Below are 21,591 nucleotides of genomic sequence, written 5' to 3'. Positions count from 1 at the left end.
ACAAAAACCTTTTTCTAAAATATCTTCTATTGTCTTTAATCACTGCACTAATGCATTTGTAAAAACCCGTTTCAATTTGTCTTTTGTTTCATTTAAACTTATGCGGGTCACTCACGTTTAACAAAGAAATGATTGATGTAAAGCTTACATTTTGTTTGGTACAGGTAATTCAAAGATTTAATAACTTTCCTTCTTAGAAATGTTTGTTGGTTATACTTTCTGAATTATTTTAATTTTTTGTTGAACTTTGAAATATTTTAAACAAACCCATATTTTCTTGATTTTACATATCATAACAATATATATATATATATATATATATATATATATATATATATATATATATATATAAAATAAATCTATTGACGTTTACTAACTTTATAAAGTTCCGTCAAGAAAACAATAAAATTTCAATATATTTCGTTTAAGTGAATGGCTGTGTCAGATGTGTGTCTGCTCAGCTGTCAAAGTCAACCTCCAGTTTAAGTTGTGTGGGTGTGTAAGATAAATTTAGCTGGACAAACATGTGCCATGTTTTGCCTATCCGCTCAACTTAGTATGAAACATTCCAATAAAAAATTGTGCACAACGTTTGAACATATTAATTAGCGAAGTGAAAAATGTGGTTGTTTATTTCAAAAGTGTGAAGGGCAGTGATCAAATTCGAAAAATACTGACCGATTCTGGCATTCCTAAAGGAAAAATTAAAAAAATTATCCTGGATGTAAAAACTAGATGAATTTCTACATGCTGGAGCGATTTTTAGAACTGGGCTCCATGGTTAGCCAGGTAATATTTTCCGCTATCAATGCACCAACAGTGTTGACCTCAAATGAAATTGCAGAGTTGAAAAGTATAAAAAAAAAAACTTACATCCACTAGAAGAAGTGACGAATCAGCCTAGAGGATCTAGCTATCTCATCATAACCATATTAATTCCAATAACAGCTTCTTTATACCAGCAGTATCAAGGACTTATACTAATATAATCATTTTACTAGAGACTGAAAAAGGTGTATGTATGAAGCCTTGCATACTTCACTGATTGTGTTAACTGCCATTACTGGAAGTACTACCCCGGTACGTTACTATTTTTGAAGTTACCGCATAATTTGACATTTCGTGATTGGTTGCTGTTGGGATAAAGATTCGTCTAAGTTTACGTAACTCTTTCGCTCACGACGTCCAAAAATGTGGACATACATTTCTAGGCACTCAGTTGTACGAGATTATAATAGTATGCATGTTTGCTTATGTGGTCCACGTTGGAGGACCTCTAAATATTCCATATTCATACACTAGACCCCATCACGGGGGGATAGCAACAGATGGTCAGATAGCAAGACAAAGAGCCATATGTATGTTCCTTTCTAAAACATTACATTTTTCAAGATAAACTGAAGTATAAAAAATTCTCTGCGACAAATAATTGTAGTGGTCAAAATTAGAATAACACAATGGTTCATTTTCTTATTATCTTGGTAGAATTTAATAGGTTTGAAGAAGTTCAAATATCAGAGGTCATTGCTTTATGCCGTCCGACCGAGACTTCGTTAGGGCATTAAGAAATGTTAACAGTTCTTTGCAGTTGAGATTACTCAGGATTTGGTATTAGAAAATTTTTTGACTTCCTGAAAAGTTATAAGAATGTGACATCTCCTCTTTCTGCAGTTAGCAATTCGCATTTAACTTCTTCGGATGTAAACACCTGTTTTTGCAAATAAATTCATTTTTCTCTAACAAATTTCAATTCGAATGACCAAAAACTATGATACTTTGATAGAGTGGAGGAAGGTTTTCAATCTAAAATTACATGATCAAGATACACGTAAAAATGAAAATTAATACCTGTACCTTCAGCCATGTACAATTTTTAAAAAAATTTTGGTCATAGATCTCAGTTAACCTACACCTCTTAAGTTTTCATTTATACTACTGAAATTTTAGTAAAAATTCTAGATTTATAACAATTCCATATCGAAACTTACTCTATGATCAAAAATATTTTCAAAAATCAAAAAATTTGACAAATATTATCGTGGTGGAATTATTAGAAGCAGGGGTAAAACGTTGCCACTATAATGTCGTTTTTGCGTGAGTGCAAATGGCACGTAATTCAAGATTATGAAATTTGCATCAACCTTGAACTCAAACTATTTATGCTTAACATTATTATAAGAGGTTATATCTAAAACTTATTAACACTTAATAATTCTTTGCATGAGATGTGAATGTAAAATTGTTGATACTTTTAAACACTACAAGCAAGTATATAATGTTATTATTTTTGGCTTTAGTTTTGAACGAGTTTTGTGGATGTACTTGTATCGCTCAAATATGAGCTTCTTAGTATGGCTTCCTTAAAAAGGCATTTTGTTTTCTATATATCTTTCAACCCCAACTGTAAGTTGGGGTCGTCTGCATCTTCAAACAGTTTCTCGCAACTCAGACTAAGCCTCAGGCTGTGTACTTGTTTCTTGTGTTACTTGTAAGAAGATGATGTCTATTGAATTATACCTTAAAATTATAGAAAAACATAAGCAAGGTGTGCTAGTAATTGACTCGGCAAGGATTTACGGGCATAGCACATCAATGATATGTACTATACTTAAACAGGAGTTGATAAAGTGTATAACGCCAGCTAATGGCATTACAATAGTTTCTAAGCTCCGGACCTCTCTCCTCTCCTTTTGCTCACCAGGAAATTCTTCGTGGCGTTAATAAACCTGGTGTTTGGCCCTTCTGTTAAAAAAGATCTACAACCTAGCTATGCAAGCCCTTCTTGTTCTCGGCAATGCCCCTGCTGACCTACCAAATCTCGAAGATGATGTACTCGAAAAGTTCAAGTTTATAAAGGTTCTCTACCTACCACCCAACATCACTCCTATCCTGAAGCCCATGAATCAGCAGGTGACTTCTAATTTTAAGAAATTGTACATCAAGCACATTTTTTCACAGAGAACGCCTCCGCATGGATCAGAATTAGCAGCACCACGTCGTAGGAATTCCTCATTGACACCGGGCTTAGACAAGGAGATCCTGTCGCCCCCCTGCTATTTAATTTTGCACTGGAACATGCGGTAAGGAAAGCTCAACCACAACTGGCAAACGGATTTGCCGCCCAAGGATCAAAAATACTATTGGCGTTTGCGGATGACGTGGACACAATTGCAGAATCCACCAGAGATGCAAAAGAAGTTTTCACCCTTTTCGAAAACGGAGCCAAGGAAGTTCTAAGATCGAGTAATGGAACTAAAAGAAAGACTCCTGAACGCCACATTCTGGGAAAGGCCCGATGGCAGAAGGTCGCCCAAGAAAGAGATGGAAGGACGCAGTAGCCAGTGATCTACGGAAAATGGGAATACAGCAATGGGAAATAGCTGCTTAAGAGCGACAACAATGGAGGAAAATAGTAAACGCGGCCAAGACTCACATAGATTTGTAGAGCCAAATGGTGATGTGTGATGTGAAGCACATTTTTTGTCGCTGTTTTGAGATAAATGAGAACACAAACCTTACCCTTTGAGAGTTCTGGTAGGTCCAATTTAACATCGTGATATGCCTAAGAATTATTGATCAGGCCTAGCTGAGTTTATAACGAGGAACTCAACAGCTGCATGTAAGAAGCTGTTGGTTTTATTCTGTATCTGAAAGGGCCTTCGAAGGATTAGAACCCTTCCGTGATAGAAGAGATTGTTCCTCTAGGAAAATCCATGGGTCTGGAGCTAGATGAGACAGATGTAAACGAACTCCTCGAGGAACAATCTCAGGAGCTGACAACCGATGAGTTACACGATCTACATTTACTGCAGCATACGGTGGTTCAACGAAAAATTAAATATAAAGAAAGATATAAAGGAGAGCTTGGGAATGTGGGAGAAAGTTGTAGACTTCGTGGATAAAAATCACCCAAAAAAGTTGCAAGGGATCGTATCGGAGTTGTTTAACGATACTTGCCTAAAGCATGTCCGCAATATCCTGAAAGGGAAAAAGAAACAAACCTTATTGGGCAGTTTTTTTAAACGATTTGCAGGTGAAAATAAGCAAATCGTAAAAAAAAGGGAAGACCAGTGGCGAAAATAGCGCTTTCGTAAACACTTCACTTTTTCTTACGTTTTTTATAGAATATGTATTTGCTGTTTATAAATAAATGTATCGTCTTGTACATACATTTCTCTTAATGGCCGTTAATGGATTAACGGCAATTCAATTAATTTCAAGGGGGAAAATTGGTTTGAGATACGAGCAATTTGACATATAAGTAGGGCTTTGGAACGAATTAAATGTCGAGGTATCACTATATAGCTTAAAATGAAACATATCTGGAATAATGAAGGAATAATCTGGAATCACTTATCTGTGATCGAGTTATAGTGTGTAAAATTATAAGAGTACCTATGCTATCAGGAACATAAAATATTATTTGTGAACCAAGATAATATCACGGATATCAATATGATTCCAGAGTTAAAATAAATTGCTGTTGCAAAACTAATGTCCTGTATAATTTATGCAAATTAGAGAATTTTGAAAGACAAGTATTTAGGTATACATCGTTCCTACTATGACTGGATAGAAAGGTCAAGAGGTGTATATATATATGTGTATGTGAGACGTGAAGAACTCATAAAACGGGGAGAAAATGGTTAGGTGTCTGTCTACTATATTTCATGCCGTACTCAAATATCCAAAGCCCCATGAAATAATTCCTGGTCAGGTGTTTTTTACGATTTTTATTTTCATGAAAATAATATTTTTGTAAATGTAATTTTAACATTAATTATACGTGTACTCTTATACATATACAAATGTGCACAGAGTAAAAATACAGAATATTTCTAGTAAAAACACGCAAATGGCCGGTTTTTTGCATTTATTTTGTTTTCCACTGCCGCAAACCAAATATAAAATGGGTTGCTCAAAATACTCTAAGCGTGAAAACATTATTTGTGTTTGTACGCGATGTTTGACAAATAGGTATTTTTAAAAAACAACCTAGGAATAAAATTTATTATTTTAAGTTCACTAAAACAACGTGCTCTCTGCCGTAACGTCCATATAGTGGCTATATAAGTAATGAATAGAGATAACTATGGATACGCGGTGTCATGATTAACAGTTGCTTCATGGTGGCCCATTTACACCAGCTACGTGTTTGTTTTACCTTGCATTAAAATGGAATGCACAGAAAAATTTTATTTTTACTTTTGACCATTACAGTTTTAAGTATTAAAAACAGTGGTTTATACTTTAATCTTTTATATTTGAATACATTTTTAATAAAAAATATTTTGGGAAATTTTACAGTTTTAACACTTTATTTGGTATTGAAAGCAAGTTATAAACTCTAAATTACCGCTCAAACCATAACTTAAATGTCAAAAAAGGGATTGTCAAGTCTTTATTTATGATAGAGCCCGAAACATCTACTCCAATGAAAATGCATTTGAGGAAGAAAAAATCCTGTTATATAACCGATCTAGAACCTTGATAATTTAGTGGAACGTTACAAACTTATCAAAGTTTTGGGTGTTATACATCCGAAAAATATACTGCAAATAAATAACGAGTTTTTGTAAAGCTAATCATGTCTCCCCGTACTTCGGGAGACTTTCTGGCAGAAAATTATATTCAAAAAGTTATAAAAGTGAAAAAAAAAATATTGTTGAATATTGAACATTCTCAGTGATTTAGGAAAGACAAAACATCCTATGCACTTACTGTAGCTCCTAAAAGTCGGGCTTGGTGACTTTTTTAAAATTTGGTCACGTGGGACTTATCACCTGCGAGATAAAGCTTACAATTACCCAATCTTGCACACTTAATTCAAACTCGTCACCTTCTACTTCTGATTCACATTCAGTATCTGTCTCTACTTGTATTTCATCATTAGGATCATATTCAGACATTTTTTTTAGCTCTAACTTCAGCTTCAAGCTCAAGTTTTTCTGGTGTAGCTGTGAGAATTTTCGTAGTTGCTCGCTTTCTACCCTTTTTGAAGTCCTGGGCCCGGCTTTAGGATGAGGTCTGATCATTTCTGGGCTACTAAAAGTGAAAGCTGGTTATTGTGCTCCATTGATGTTTGTTGTAGCTGATCATTTTGTGAAGTATCTCCATTTAGAGGATGTGATCTAATTATTTGAGGTGTGGTAAAAGTACCAGTAGAAGTAGAAGGCTGGTTTTTGTCCTCTATTAGTGTTCGTTGTAGTTTTTGACTATGTGAAATCGATCCAGTTGAGGAAGATAGTCTAATTATTTCAAGGATGGTGAAAGTGTCAGTAAAAGTGGAGGGTTTGTTATTGTTATCTATTGCTGGTGTTGCAACATCAAACTGAGATAAAGTGGAATTATTTTCCGGTTCTTCGCGATCAGTAACATACGCCGACATAAAATCTTTATCGGTAAAAATATTGGAATTGAAAGGCCATATACCCGTAACTCTGAATCCGCTTTCAATATTACGTGGAGTAAATGCTAACGGGAAAGCGTAAGCTAAGCATCTTCCGACTTCGTATATTGTAATTGTCCTTCCTGGGTGGGTCACCATCCAATCATACAGGCAGTATTATAGAAAATCTTGAGAGGGTCAAATACACTCCTGTCTAACGCCTGGAGCTTATGCGTTAACATGTTGATATCAACTAAACAAAATTTCAGTTCGTTTTATTTATAAGTTTTAACAGGTTATGGTGGCTTAGACCAGATAAAGAAAAATGTATAGCAAACCCATCCTCAGAATGTAGCAGGCTTTGGTTGCCAATGTTAAAAGAAGAAGTCAACCACAAGAACATACCAACAACATAGCGGAAAAAAGGACATGTCGCAGACATAATCTACAATTATACACAAAACATATGCAACACGCAATACATATATCTATTTAAGAATAAATATAATAATTTATACAATTTGCTCATCCTACAGCAGATAATCCTGTTCTCTTTTTACTGGACGGCTAAATCCGGATATATCCACTTGATCAAATTTTCAGATTGTATATTAGCCACATCTGAAACCACAGAGAGGCAAATTAATTCTCAAGAAGATCGAGGTTCTATATCAAATGAACCCAAATATATATCCCAATTAGAGCATCAAAGTCCTCTTAGTAGGTACTCTTACAGCTTTAAACATAAATAAATCTTCCACTGAAAATATTTCAAAAGAATCTCGATCTCCAGAATCTACACACGCGATCATGAAAGTGTTAACTCCTTTAACTCCTCGTGGTTCATCTTAACATATCCAGTAGCAAGTTGTAGTTTTTGGTCTCCCCAAATAAATATTTAAGATTCCAAAAGCGAAAGAATTCCAGCAAGTAATAAGAGAAATAGAGGTAAAGTAGCAGTGTTAACTTCTTCGCCCTATAAAGCTGAACGAGAAGAGGAACTTAACGAAAGAAGATAACGAAAATCCCAAACAGTCTATTTTAAAACGAAAAGCAGTTTCTAAAGAGGTTAAAGAACATTCAGGTAGTAAAAGAGGCTGATTTGGATGAGGCTTGCATCTATTTCAACGATTCATTTTCAAACTCTAAATCGAAAGAAAGTTGGATAAAGTGTTCAAATTGTAAAAAGTGGTCCCATGTTGCTCAAGGATCTCTTTAGGTGTAGACTGGTATTGGCGTCGGCTTGACCTAATTATCTAAACTTTATTGTAGTATATTTTTCAAGGCAGCCTTGATATTATACAGTGCCTTATCAAACTCAAGTGGGCGGATTATTGATGAAAAATACATTATACAAGAATATAACGTAAGGTAATTTCAGCAGTAGAATCTGATGAAACGCCTGAAAAGAACTACCAAAGTGTTCACATAACACTCCAAAAAGTTGAAGAAGTGCTGAACAAAACTAGATGGATTAAATTCAGAATTATTGAAATGCCAAATTGAGGACTATTATTAAACATTGTGTCGTTCGAATGAAGGTAAAAATCAAGAAACGTAAAGCAATGGCATTAACTTTAAACATTATTCTTTGGTAACAGATAATCAAGCTAAAAAAGAAATATATCGGAGGTATGGTACATTACCAAAGCTTTATTTTTTACCCATTCGGTCAAATTTTAAATGGTCAATAAATATTTTTTAAATTTCGAACTATAAAAAATATACTTTCAAACTGTTCAACATCGTAATTACGCTCGTAATAGATAGTCACAGCAATTTGATGTGAATAATAAACACCACTCTCTAGAAAACCAGCTTTAAGTCGCTCAATGGGTATACCGCTTTTCTAGGAAACCCTATCTTTGTACTCGGTATATAATGTTAAGTACATGTAACCTAATAATTGAATTGACCTTAGCCATTGGTAATTCAATATTCTACTAAACGCGGTTATAATCAGATTGAATGTAATGAACAATAGATAAGCTGCGATTAGTTAAAGGAGCCATACTTTTTACTTCGCTGTATCTATGAAGTTACAGGGTGTAACAAAAAGGCAGGTGATACATTAAACCACATAATCTGGGGCCATAAATGGCTCCATTGAACTGTTTGAAATTTTATAAGAAAAATGGACATGTGGCTTCATTATGGTATCGCTAAAAAATAAAGAAATCTGTAGACTAAATGAAAATTTTGTGGGAATTGTACTTCACTAAACCCCCATACAAATATTTGTGAATGTTTTGTGGAAATGATTTGCCTATCATTTCCACAAAACACTTACCAATCACTTACCATTATATTTGCTTAAAAATATTAATCCCCTTTACAGACCTTTTGTGCCTAAGCATATCCCACCAAGTCTTCTTTGGTCATCCTCTCCTACTCATTCTCGGAACTTACAAATCTTCCTCTTTTTAGTCAATGTATCTTATGAGCCTTTAGAGTTCAGGTCTTGGTTCCATATAACAACACAGACCAAATATAACATTTGATCATTTTTTCACGCAATTTTAGGTGTAAGTTCTGGTTCCAAAAGAATGATTTTATTTTCAGAAACTTGGGCCAGCTGCTTTAATTCTGCACTTGATCTCTTTATTTGGCTCTAGCTGTTCTGTAATGTAGCATTCCAGATTTTTAAACTGGGTAACTCTAAAATAATATTTAATCGATTTATCTGGTTAGGGAAGCATTGTTGTGCAATTTTCGGCTGATTATCACGGCAAGATGACAATATGTTGATCAAATATCACAAATGGCAGGCACATATCAGTACAATTGCATTTAAATTACTGAAAATAGAGATTAATGGCGTCAAGTCAGGTTTACAATATCTGCTTAGGTGTGTTCAGAGGTTTTAAACGACTGAATACATGTCGCACCTCCACTAAAAAAGAGTTACAACTCAAAAATCGCCATTATTAGGATGAACCTGCTACAAGTATTGAAATAAAACGTACTTTCTTCCATGAAGGCGTCACTCTTATATTTGAACTATTTACCGCGAGATCGTGATGTGACTCTTTTGTTTTTTGCAGGTTAGCTCAGCATACAGTATCACCCTTGACTTTATAACAGTCTACACGTAGTGCTTAATTCTGAAAAGAGTTGTATTTAGAATTGTGACAGTTTTTGTGTGAATTATTAGTTATATCTGATTATAGAAATAAGTAAAATACTGTTCTTTTTTGTATTGTGACAGTTTTTTCGAAGTTGTAAACGAGGAACATACTTTTGCGTGGTACGGAGTAGTGTTACATTTTAAGTTGAGCCAGTTTTTTTGAATATGTAAGTATATTTTTTCAAACTATTTTTGGAATATGACTGTTTTTAATTTTGACGCTTTTTTAGAATTATTGACTGTTATTTTCTTGTTTATGACTGTGTATTAACCTTCCTAGTTTTTATTTATTATTATTTTTGTTGCAGCAAACAAGCTGGTTCAATAACATGCAAAGTTCATCAAGGATATGCAGAATTATGGCCCCTGCAAAGAAAATAAAATCATAGCGTTATGCAATAGATCAAGTGCGAAGCTCAGGTAATCTGATATTGAATATTAAAAAAATGGCGTGCCTGAATAACAAAATTTTTATTTTAGCTATAATAATGTTTTTTCTTTTTCAGAAATCTCAGAAAGACATCTTTTAGAAGAGGAAAATGCTGCACATGTTACTTATGATAATGCAAACTATCTATAACTACATAATGATGATGATTCCATAAAAGATCCAAACTATGAATCAGATTCTAGTAGCTCTAGTTCGTCGTCCTCTTCTACATCAAGTGATAGTTCTAGCTCAAGCAATAGTGATAGTTCAGGTTGCAATGGTTTCTTGTCGAATTCAAATAATGTAAGCCAGGTAGCAGACACTCCACTTGTGGACTCTCAAGGAGTAAATATTCCAGAAGCAAGCATTAAAGTACCAGACGTTTAAGTTACAGACACTCTAGCAGCAAACTTACAAGCATCAGGACCTGAAGTACCAGATACTCAACTAGCAGACACCCAACTAGCAGACACCAAAATTGCCAACCCCAAAAAAGAGGGAAAAAACGAGTAGCAGTGGCAGAAAACTGGTTAAGTAACAAAACCAAGAAATTACGCCAATTACAAAGCCAAGAAAATGTAGAAAACTTATCTACTAATAACGAAACTACTGCATTAACAGAAACATCAACTTTAAATGTTCTTCCACCAAATGAGCCACGAAGTTGATCAGAATTTAGGGCAGGACCGTCTTCTTCAAAAGCAGAAGTTGCCCAGTCTTCATCATTTGTAGAAGTATTATAAATCGTATCGTCAGTTGAATTTTCAGACAATAAAAAGAAGAAGAGGCAAAGAAAAAGAAAACAAAATTCCATGATCCGTACTAGCACATATATTGAAAATACTTTAGAAGAAAAACAAGAAAGATGAAAAGATACATTCATAGATCACAGATTTAGAGGACCATTTTGGTGAGTATATATTGGAAGGAGTAAGGTTAGTTTCTTGTCGGCATGTTATTTCTGGGGAGTATTCTGATTGAATGATTTGTAACATAGGTAGACTATGGAATAGTCGATCCATATTCCACTGTAGTATAGAGTTGAAAATTATGCATCGCGGGAAGATAATGCACTGTCTGTAATATTGTTACCTAGGTAGTGTTGCAATTTATTTTTAAGACGGGTAAAACGATGTTTCGTAGTTTTGTCGGATATGTATGGATAAGATATGGTTAACAGATTTATTAGACCAAAAAAATCGGATGTATATTCCTTGACAATATCTGTAGGTGATTGACTGCCTTGGATATTTTCAATTAGCATCATGAGTTGATCATAGTTTAATAAAAGTGATGTGGAGTTCTCATTCACGAATATTTTAAGAGAATCAGAGGTTAGTGCTATGCGTTTGGATTTTTTTGGTTTCTGGGTTTTGATTTTGTGAGATATGGATGGGGGAGTAAATAATTGGGTATGTAAATTTAGATTTTCGATGGGGGGAGATAATGTTTCGTCAATGCTTCTTTTCACGGACGAACAGGGTGAATCTTTCGTGATTTCCATTGAAGCTTGTGGTGGTTTACAGTTGAAGTTTCAGTGGAAATGTTCTCATCGGCAATTGTAGTTATTTTCATTTCACTAGGCGGTTTGTAAACTTTCTGGAATAGAAGGAATTGAAGATGGTTTTGGAGTATATGTAATATTTGGATTACCTACCCCAACTTGATATAATTGGCTATCAATATCGATAGAAGACTGCGAATTTGGCGTAGAAGTAGGATTCGGTATAGTTAAATATTGGGCCTGAGTGGTTGATGGTATAATGTTGATGTTTGGACAATTGTTTGAAATATGGCCTAGTTGCTTACACGTATAACAAGTCAGATTGTCTTGAGATATGAAAATTCTGTAAGAGGTGTTTTCATAATTTATTTCAGTAGAATCTGCGATAGTCATATTGTGTGGGCTGACAAATACTTGTCTGGTTATACTCTGGTAGTGTAGCACCAATTTTTAAGAACGTTATAGGGGAAACGAGGTTTAAGCCCATTTCTTTTAATTCTCGGATAAGTACATCATGTGGAATTGTTGGACTGATGTTAGATAACACTAGCCTCTGTTTCTTTGTTGTCGGGATATAAGGTTAGAACTACGCCTGAGAATGCTTCGATGTTACGTGTTCTCTACTCTTCTTTATGGCTTGGAAGCGTGGACACTAAAACAAGTCCATCTGAATAAGTTGGCCGCCTCTGAATTTTGGTGTTACAGAAGAATCCTACGAATATCATGGATTCAAAGAATGTCAAACGTGGAAGTAACTAGAACTTATTATGCAAGGCAAAATCCGAGGAAAGCGAAATGTGGGAAGACGAAGAATATCCTGGCTTGAGAACTTAAGGGAATGGTTTGAATGCGGTAGTGCAGAAATTTTTAGAGCGGCAGTCAACAGAGTCGGCATAGCCATGATGATTTCCAACTTTCGATAGAAGATGGAACTTAAAGAAGAAGAAGAAGCCTTTCAACAGGCGTTATAAGTCTTTTAGCTCGTAAGATTTCTTCGTGCACTTTAATGGAACCATATTTCTCCATAAATTCATCTACGCTGAATTTACTATTTAGATACATACATATTCTATTATTAGATAAACAAGAAGGGAATAAAATATTTTTTGGATTAATTAAAATGCCTAGCGGGATTAAATAATCCTGAAGACAGGCGTTATTTATAGCACTAAAAATAATTGCTTAATCTTTACTAAGAAATTTCTGCTGTGATGCTGTCAAGGAATAATATTTGCTCTTTGAAGAGACGTTCTGTATAGTGACATCCGACGACATACCAATTTGTTATTCTTCACAGTAGCAAAAATATAGTACCTCTCTGCCCCAGCCCAAAACAATACTGGTTGTTGTTTATTATTGATAAATTTATAAATATTTACGATCGATGAACCATTCAAAAACTAATAAATCCAGTTTAGAATGCGATTTTAAGTTTAACAAATAAGAAATATTTAAACTTACAGCCTTGAATAATCTTGGTATACTGTAACTGTAATTTATAACTTTTAATATTTGCAATTAAACACAAAAATATCAAGAGCCGAGACAAACGTCCTGATTACAACTCTTGTCAGGGACGAGAAATAAAATATCAAAGATGTAATCCAAAGTTAATCAAACTACATTTAAAGGGTTTTTGCCCACATATCTAAACATAGATTAAGATAGCACTGATGATGGAATAGTTATTCCAAAAACGTTCTGTGATGTAGCCCGATAGGGTTTTTTTTTATTAATATACCTTTTATAAAGGAAATTTTTTAAATGAAAATATTTTGTGATACATAGTATACAGCCAACTACAGGAATTTAGTTTCTTTGTGAATTTTAAAAGGATTTACTGCAAAAAAAAGATTAAAAATGATTTTTTAAATTTAATTTAGAAATTATTTGTTTCATATTTTTATTACTAGAGCAATTTGCTGTCGTACTTCTTATGCTGTACAGTAGAGTGGACCATTGACTGTCGAGTTTCTAGAGAAAATTGCCAAAATTAAATGAAAGTAATAATGTAAACTCAAAACTCAATGTAAAACGCAAAATAATATAGCCATTCTTCAATTGTTTTCTTGTGGCGTGTTTTAGTTAAATATTGTATTTGTATGGGATTAAACCACAATTGATTGTAATAAAAATTTCATTTTCGAAACGTCATCGGAAAGTTAAAAACAAACGTAAAATATAATCAAATAATATAGTCATATTATTATACGGATTACAAGGGCACAATCAGTATTGTAAGTTGTCTATCATGTAGGTGAATATAAACAGATATCGTCCCTCTATCGCTGATGCAGAAAAGTACGGTATGCCAAAATCCAATATGGTTCTTACACAAACAAAGTAGTCGGCGAATTGTTTAACAAATCAAATATGTATTGTGATTTTAATGATAGTACGTAAGAAATGAAGTTATTTGTTAGTTATATGCCTTAATTAGTGGTGATTTGTAATCATTACAAAGAGTGGATCCTTGTAAAAGACTAAATTTAAGGCGCCATGATATGCCAAGCCCATTATCCCTATGTATTTTTGCTTTTTTATTTATTTTTGACATACCGAATAGTAAGAAGCAATCCTATAGGTAGGTTTCTTTAAGTTATTAAAATGTTTTATAATTGATGAAACCGCTAATTACTTTTACTGTGATAAACAACAATCAAAATTTCAGATGAAGAAGATAAGGATTTAAACATAACTGTAGAAGTACTTAAACATGAATTACCCAATCAGTTACCCTTAGGTGACAATATTACCATTATTTGTAAAACCAAGTGGATGTCAAGTGAAATGATGTGGACTTTCAATGATACAAATGTATCAGAGCTACCAGGGTAAGTTCATATATGTTTACATTTTGTGTTGCTATAAACAGATACTGTAAACCAAATGTGCTGTCAAGAGAAGCTATGTTGACTTTACATTGTTTATTTTCCATACTATAGAAGTATCAATAAAGTATAACTAACTAAATAGGACACATCTACACTTTAAAAATGAACATATAAGATCTAGTTACAATAAATCAAAAGAAATGTAAAAAAATGTATACTAAAGAATTGTTAATAGTTAGAATATTAAAAAAATATAATGAACAGTAAAGAAAAACATACATACAATATTTTAAAAACATATACTAAGAAGGTTAAAATACAAGGGAAATTAATAGTCCTTTCAGCTTAACTTGAAAATTTAGGATTATGGAAAAACAGTTTATCATTCAGATCCAATTATTTTAAATCAATTGAAAGTAACATAATTGAAATTAGAAATTATATCTATTCTTTGAAAAGCTGTTATAAACATATTAATTACAAGTTATTTTATAGTTCATATATGATAAAATATAACGGAAAATTAGGTTCAATTACCTACTAATTTCTAGAATTTAAAATAAAGTATTCCATGTATCACATATGATTTTAAATATATAGTAGAATTCTAAAATATGGAAAAAGTATTCATATGTGAACAAGCCTCATTAAGTATATTAATTAATACTCTATTACTACTGTATAAGTACTCTTATAATTAAAAAATATTGGAAAGAACTAGAACAATATATTGACTTAGCTATATATAACTTTATAGTATTGAAATGTATTAATGGTCTAAAAATAGTATTGGAACATATAAATAAATATGCAGCCAACACCATATAACACTGAAAGTGCTAAAGATTGGTACAGAGAACTCTTACAAGGGGAGAGTAGATTGATTTATGCATGAAAATAATGAAGTTTATTACTATTTTAATGGGAATAAGGTACAATGGAAGTTTATTTCTGAATTTATTTGAGAAAACAATTTCCGAAGTGGAAATTGAAATGTCAATAAACTTATTTTAAACTTCAATTGTAGGTGTTCCCATTAAAATAGTAATTGCTTTAAGATGCCACACGAAAATAGCTTCATAACAACACTGAAGTTTATAGTGCAACTAAAATTTTGGTTCAATTGTGAACAAGCTTTATTTAACTCACTATAAAGGTCCATAAATTCAAATGTGCATTTCTAGTTTATAAATAGTTAAAAAGTTAAAAGTAACAGTTACATTAGAAATATTATTTATGTTTCACAGTCTCTACTATTGGGAATTATAATGAAATTAACTACAATAGTTAGGGATTTTTATAGCAATCTTAATTTAAACTAATTATATGATCTCTATTTTAGATTTAAATTGGAAATGGAAAGTGAAAATATTAATAAAGAATCTGGTAATAAGTTCGAGGTCTCTATTTTACATATAATTAGCATTGACTTTAACCATGTTGGTAATTATAAATGTCATGCTATGATAAGAAATGAAACCACTCCTGAAATAGACTTTCGCCAGATTTTCTTAAATGTCACCTTACCTAGCAAAATAGTACAAATTTCAAAACCTACTTACACAAAAATACATGAAACTGTGGAGCTTTTCAGTGTTGTCCAAGGTTATCCAATTGAAGAGATCAGATGGTTAAAAGATAATGAACTTTTAACAGATTTTACCTGGGATGTTAAAGATATCAATATAACACACAAAAACACATCTCTTAAGTTTGAGGTCTCAAAAAAGGATAATGGAACATATACCTGCGTAGTAATAACACCAACTTCCCAAGCTAAAAATTTTACAGATGTCCTAGTTCTTGACAAACCACAGGTTACATTAGACTTCATCAAACCAATTGGGATTAATAAAATTTACTTTAATTGGACTGTTAATGATGGCAATAGTCCAGATGATCTAAAATATATAATACAATACAAATCTGAAGAAGACAAGGAATGGGTGTACTATCAAGCTAATGTAAATGCCACTAGTACTTCTTTAGTAGTCACTGTAAGAAATAATTCAGGAACCCCAACCAAAAATTCATCGTACACAGTAAGAATTATGGCCAAAAATTCCCAAGGTGAAAGTATGTACTCTACCAGTAGTTTAGTAAAACTTCTTGATGAGGAACCAATCGTAGTTCCAGAAGTAACTGTTACTGGAGTAACTTCTAGCTCAATCACAATAAAATGGACACCACCACCAGAAAAGTTCAAAGATCACATCCACTACTACCAACTTATCTTAAAATCATATAACACACCTGAAAAATTTGAAGCTGTTCAACCTGCTATAAAAGACTATCTGTACATGTTCTCAGATCTAACCTCTGCAACCACTTATAATTTTCAAGTTGCAGCTTGCAATGACTACAGCAAAGAGTGTGGACCATTGTCAGAAGTAGTAAATGGTACCACTATGGATGGTATTGCAGGCCCTCCATCTCACCCCTCTGTAGAATGTAGATTTGATAATATAAGTCATACAAACTTTGTTTTTGTCTCTTGGCAACCTCCTGCTGAGCCACATGGAACTATCACATCATACAGTGTAAGTAACTTATTTATTACAGTAGTATCATGTTATAAATAAAAATTTTATTACATATATTTCACTCATTTGTAATTATTTAAAAGTTACTTAACAAAAGAATAAATGCATATATTTTAATGTCATGGAATATCTATTTCATTTTTTTTTAGTTTATAAATTTTTGTTATTATATATTTACCATTGCATTCCCTAGTCAGAATTCTTTATATATCTTTTTTTGCTAAATTTAATTTGTTTATAATATTTTTGAAAAAGACCTAAAATCTATGGTTGGTCCAATTAATTTCACTGTAGGAAGTTCAAAGTAAAAGCTGTATAAGAGACTGGTTATTAATTACGAGATAATCAGTGGGCATCAAACAATTTTTAAAATTTAATTCCAGTCACTTGCAAAGTAAATTATTTAATTTCATATGCTTTATGTTTAGTAAGAATGTGTGATTTTGTTTTGTTAAAAGCAAATGAGATGAATATAATATTTATATACACCCAATAAAATTTATTTTAATAATAACATTTTACATATAGTAATCATTCAATTTACTATACTATACTATAACTCCCTATCTAATATAATCTCTCTCTCCCACGCTACAAACCACATCAATCCCTGTCCTCTCCCAGCATTTGCTTCCAACCATTCCTTTCCTTGGCTACTCTCCTCCAGTTATCCACCCTCATTATCTCTTTAGCATCAGTTCTTACTTCGTCTATCCACTGCTTCCTTGGTTTTTCTACTGGCCAAAATCCCACCATAGTTCCACTAAGTGTTCTACTAGGTGTACTATTATTAACCATTCTTCTAAGGTGACCTGCCCAGTGCAATCTGTGAATTTTTAGATATTTTGCTATAGAGGATTCTTTGTAATATTGATATGACTTGTGGTTGAACTTTATTCTTCACATACCATTGTTGTAGATGGGCCCCAATATTATTTCAAAAGTATTAATATGGTTTCTGCACCATATGTTGCTATTGGTCATATGATGGTCTTATATATTTTGAACTTTACTTCCCTATGGATGTCCCTATATGTGGCATTTTCTTTAAGCTCATCCTTTTTAAGGGACCATTTCTCCCTTCCTCGTCGGCCCTGACCCTACTTTCCACTAAGGTTAGTTACCCAATCTCTGGTAAGGCTGCTCGGGTTTGCCGGGGTCTACCCATGAATACTGGGTAATTAGACTGGTGATAGCATATGGAGTGGAAGTAATGTATCTTAGGAAAAAGATGAAGGAAAACCAAGAATAATTAAAACAAAAATTATTAGAAGAATACATGGCCAATAAAGACAGAACAAGGAGAATATCGAAGACTAATGAACCATGAAATAAGAAATATAACTGAAGGGGCATAGTAAAATTTATTAAAGCACAAACACATACCTACAAAGAAGAGAAGAAGATCCACTAATTAGGAAGGTAACAAACTGGAAACCAGTAATAAACAGACCAAGAGGAAGACCAAAAATAAGATGGAAAGACCAATTTCTAGGGGCTATATCAAAGATGGAAATTGTAAACGGATAGAGAGGAAACATTCAGGACCAGAGAGAGTGGAAAAAGATAGTAGACAAAGCAAAAACACATACTAATCTTTGAGAAATAGCCTAAAGAATATGAATGAATAAAATGAAAATGATAAAAAGATATGAAATGAATTAAAAAAGCTCAAGGAATATTGAGCGATATTAATCCTATACTCCACCAAGTCATCGGTACATTTATATTATATAACAACGATAAGTTAAACACTGAGATTGTAAAAATTGTTCGTGTGTTTTAAATAACATTTTTGAGCATTGACCATTTACCTGAATGTAATTCCCACTAAGATATTAAATAATACTAGATCATTTAATTCTTAACCATCAATAAAAATGTAATATATGATGACAAGTATGAATTTGATGGTAATACGATCTTCAAAGATATCGAAGCCGCAGTGATAACAGTGTTTAGATAACATAAATCATTTTTCAATTATATGTGTGGTTGGAACCTTATTTTTCTAATAACAATATGTTTTTACAAAGGCATAACTTTGATTATTTGGTAAACCTACATTATATGTCACAAAAAATTAAACAAAAATCATTAAAACATGTTTGTTAATAAATTCACTGTATGTGACAAAACGTTAATGTCATGTTCTCCCATCCATTTTTTGGTAGATTTAGCCGTATCGATTGAGGCTCCGTCTTGCTGAAAGATAAAATCCCCGGATGGATATAACTTTGCCGCACTTGGTCGAAACGAATGTTCAAGAATATCTTGATATTTGGCTGCGTTTACTATGCCTTTACAGTCCTTTTGAGACAATCCTTATGGAATGTTTCTGTTTTTTTTCCCGAATCACACGCTTTCGATAATCTCCCAACAGACATCAAATTGGTGTTCTTCGCTATAGATAACTTTGTTCCAGTTATGTTTGGTCCACGAAAGTTTTGATTTAGCCCAAATGTAACGATTCATTTTTTGAGTTTCCGTCAACAATGGTTTTTCTTTGGCCTACTCGAAAAAGATTAAAAATATAAAATTTATATCGTAAAGAAGAACCTGTCAAACATACTTTATAAAAACTGAGACCGCTTTTGTGGATATATTTGCGGCAGCATTCTCTGGAAACATTCATGCTAGTTTCTCGATTCCACCAAGCAGTTACTTCCTGTAGTGTATTTCTCCTTCGCGACTTTCATATTATATTTAAATGCCTTACACTCATTTGAGAAACAGCTTACCTGAGCTTTTGCCGTGAACGCCAATACTTGCAGTTTCACTATATTTCTTAAATATGTTAAACACTTGAGTTGTTGCTACAGTCAATTCACTGGAAATTTCACTCGTTGTTTTTTCTTTATGGTACTGATGAATTATAATTTCTCGAACTTTTGGATCAGTAGGTTTTCCTCGTGCAATTATTATATTTTCCTCGTAATAAAACTGACGGTTGTTAATTATACATACTCAAATCTTCTTATTGATGTGCCTATCCGTTACGAATGTTGGCAATCATCATGACAATCTTTATCATATCTGCAGCAACGCGGAAAAGCTGCACAGATGTTGTATTGAACCAGATTCTGAGGTTCTTTAACCAAGATGTTCTTCTTCCTGGACCTCGTTTTCCAAATATTTTTCCTTGCAGGGTGGCTTGAAGGAGAGCATATCTGGATTCATTTCGCATAATATGTCCGAAGAATTGTAACTTTCTAGATTTGATGGTGGTCAGTACCTCTCGGTTCTTATTCATTCCTCTGAGGACCTCCTCATTTGTGACTCGGTCAGTCCACGGGATCTTAAGTATTCTCCGATATAGCCACATCTCAATGCTTCCAGTTTTCTGCACATATCTTCGTTCAAGGTCCACGATTCAACACCATAAAAAAGGACAGAGAAGACGTAGCATCGCAGCATTCTTACTTTTGTATCAAGAGAGAGGTTGTGACTCTTGAAGAAGGCCCCCATCCGATTGAAGTTGGTCCATTCTTCATTTATTATGGTGCCGAGGTAGTTTTAGTGCGTCACTCTTTCTACAGGGGATTGGTTGACGTGGAGTTGACCTTCTGTTATCCTTTTCTTGCTAGTTATCATAAGCTTTGTCTTCTTAACGTTTATTTTGAGTCCATATTGTTGACTGTAATACGTGATTTTGTTCATAAGAACTTGTAGGTCTTCTAAGTTGTCCGCAAATACTATGGTGTCATCTGCATATCTGATGTTGTTTAGCCGGTAACCATTTAGTAGAATACCTTTTTCAGTTTCGTGCAAAGCTTCGATAAATGTTCTTTCAGAGTACAGATTGAAGATTAGAGGAGACAAAATACAGCCTTGCCTCACTCCACGCATTATTTTCACATAGTCAGTGTGTTCACCTTGAACTCTGAGATTTGCTGTCTGATTCCAGTAAAGATTTCTAATTATTTTCAGAGCTTGGTTGTTAATTCCTGCTTCTTTTAGTATTTGCATCATCTTGGCGTGCTGTACTCGATCAAACGCTTCCTCGTAATCAACCAGACATGCGTATACGTCGCAGTTGACGTCTCTGCCATCTCTGGAATAACACTTGTACTGAGAACAAAGCCTCTCTAGTACCAACAGCATTTGCGAACCCGAACTGGTTGGGGGAAATTTGACTTTCACACAGCTTGTAGATTCTCTTATGAATTATCTTTAGGAACAATTTTAGGAGATGACTCATGACTTCATGAGGCTTACAGTACGGTAATCTTCGCATTTTTTAACTCGTGGTTGTTTTGAAAGTACAATAAACTCAGATTTCAGCCATTCTGTTGGTATTTCTCCAGAGTTGTATATGTTTTGTATATCTTTGCGATTATTGCTTTTGATTCGTTGTCCATTAGTTTGAGTAGTTCTGCTTGTATATTATCAGGGCCTGCCGCTTTGCCATCCTTTAACTGTCTTATTGCGGAATAAACTTCCTGCTGTAATATTCTTAGTCCATCATTTACCTCTTCTTCTAGCTCAAAAGTGTTATCTCTTTGGTCTTCAAATAGTTTTTCTAGATATTCTTTCCACGTTCTGATTTTACTCTGTTTGTCTGCCTTCGTCTTAGTCCCCCTCATGCTCAACATGACGCGTTACAATTATTGTTGACAACGCACTACCTAGTCGTATGTTTGATTTCAAAGCCTTCTTTGAAATTAAATTAAATTAAATAGTAATCAATATAAAATATATAATTTAGCCGCAAAAATAATTCCATACCTTATAAAATGTTGTTAATTTCATATTTAGAATTAAA

The 21,591-nt window shown here is 33.4% G+C and overlaps 1 protein-coding gene across 3 annotated transcripts in view; it reads left to right on the top strand.

The window, feature by feature from the left end:
* The first annotated feature begins 13,766 nt into the window (after positions 1-13,766).
* The window catches only part of Ptp69D (Protein tyrosine phosphatase 69D), a 38,458-nt gene continuing 30,633 nt past the window's right edge, over positions 13,767-21,591 (top strand). For all 3 annotated transcript variants that reach the window (XM_072545812.1, XM_072545813.1, XM_072545811.1), the window contains exons 1-3: positions 13,767-14,033; positions 14,121-14,283; positions 15,626-16,823. In XM_072545812.1, coding sequence (XP_072401913.1) covers positions 13,949-14,033; positions 14,121-14,283; positions 15,626-16,823 — 1,446 coding nt within the window. In that variant the 5' untranslated portion in view covers positions 13,767-13,948. The remainder of the gene's footprint in view (positions 14,034-14,120; positions 14,284-15,625; positions 16,824-21,591) is intronic.

Source organism: Diabrotica undecimpunctata, chromosome 10, assembly GCF_040954645.1.
Source record: "Diabrotica undecimpunctata isolate CICGRU chromosome 10, icDiaUnde3, whole genome shotgun sequence".
NCBI classification, from domain to species: Eukaryota; Metazoa; Arthropoda; class Insecta; order Coleoptera; family Chrysomelidae; genus Diabrotica; species Diabrotica undecimpunctata.
Note: the sequence above shows the minus strand (reverse complement) of the source record. Positions and strands in the feature narration are given on the sequence as shown.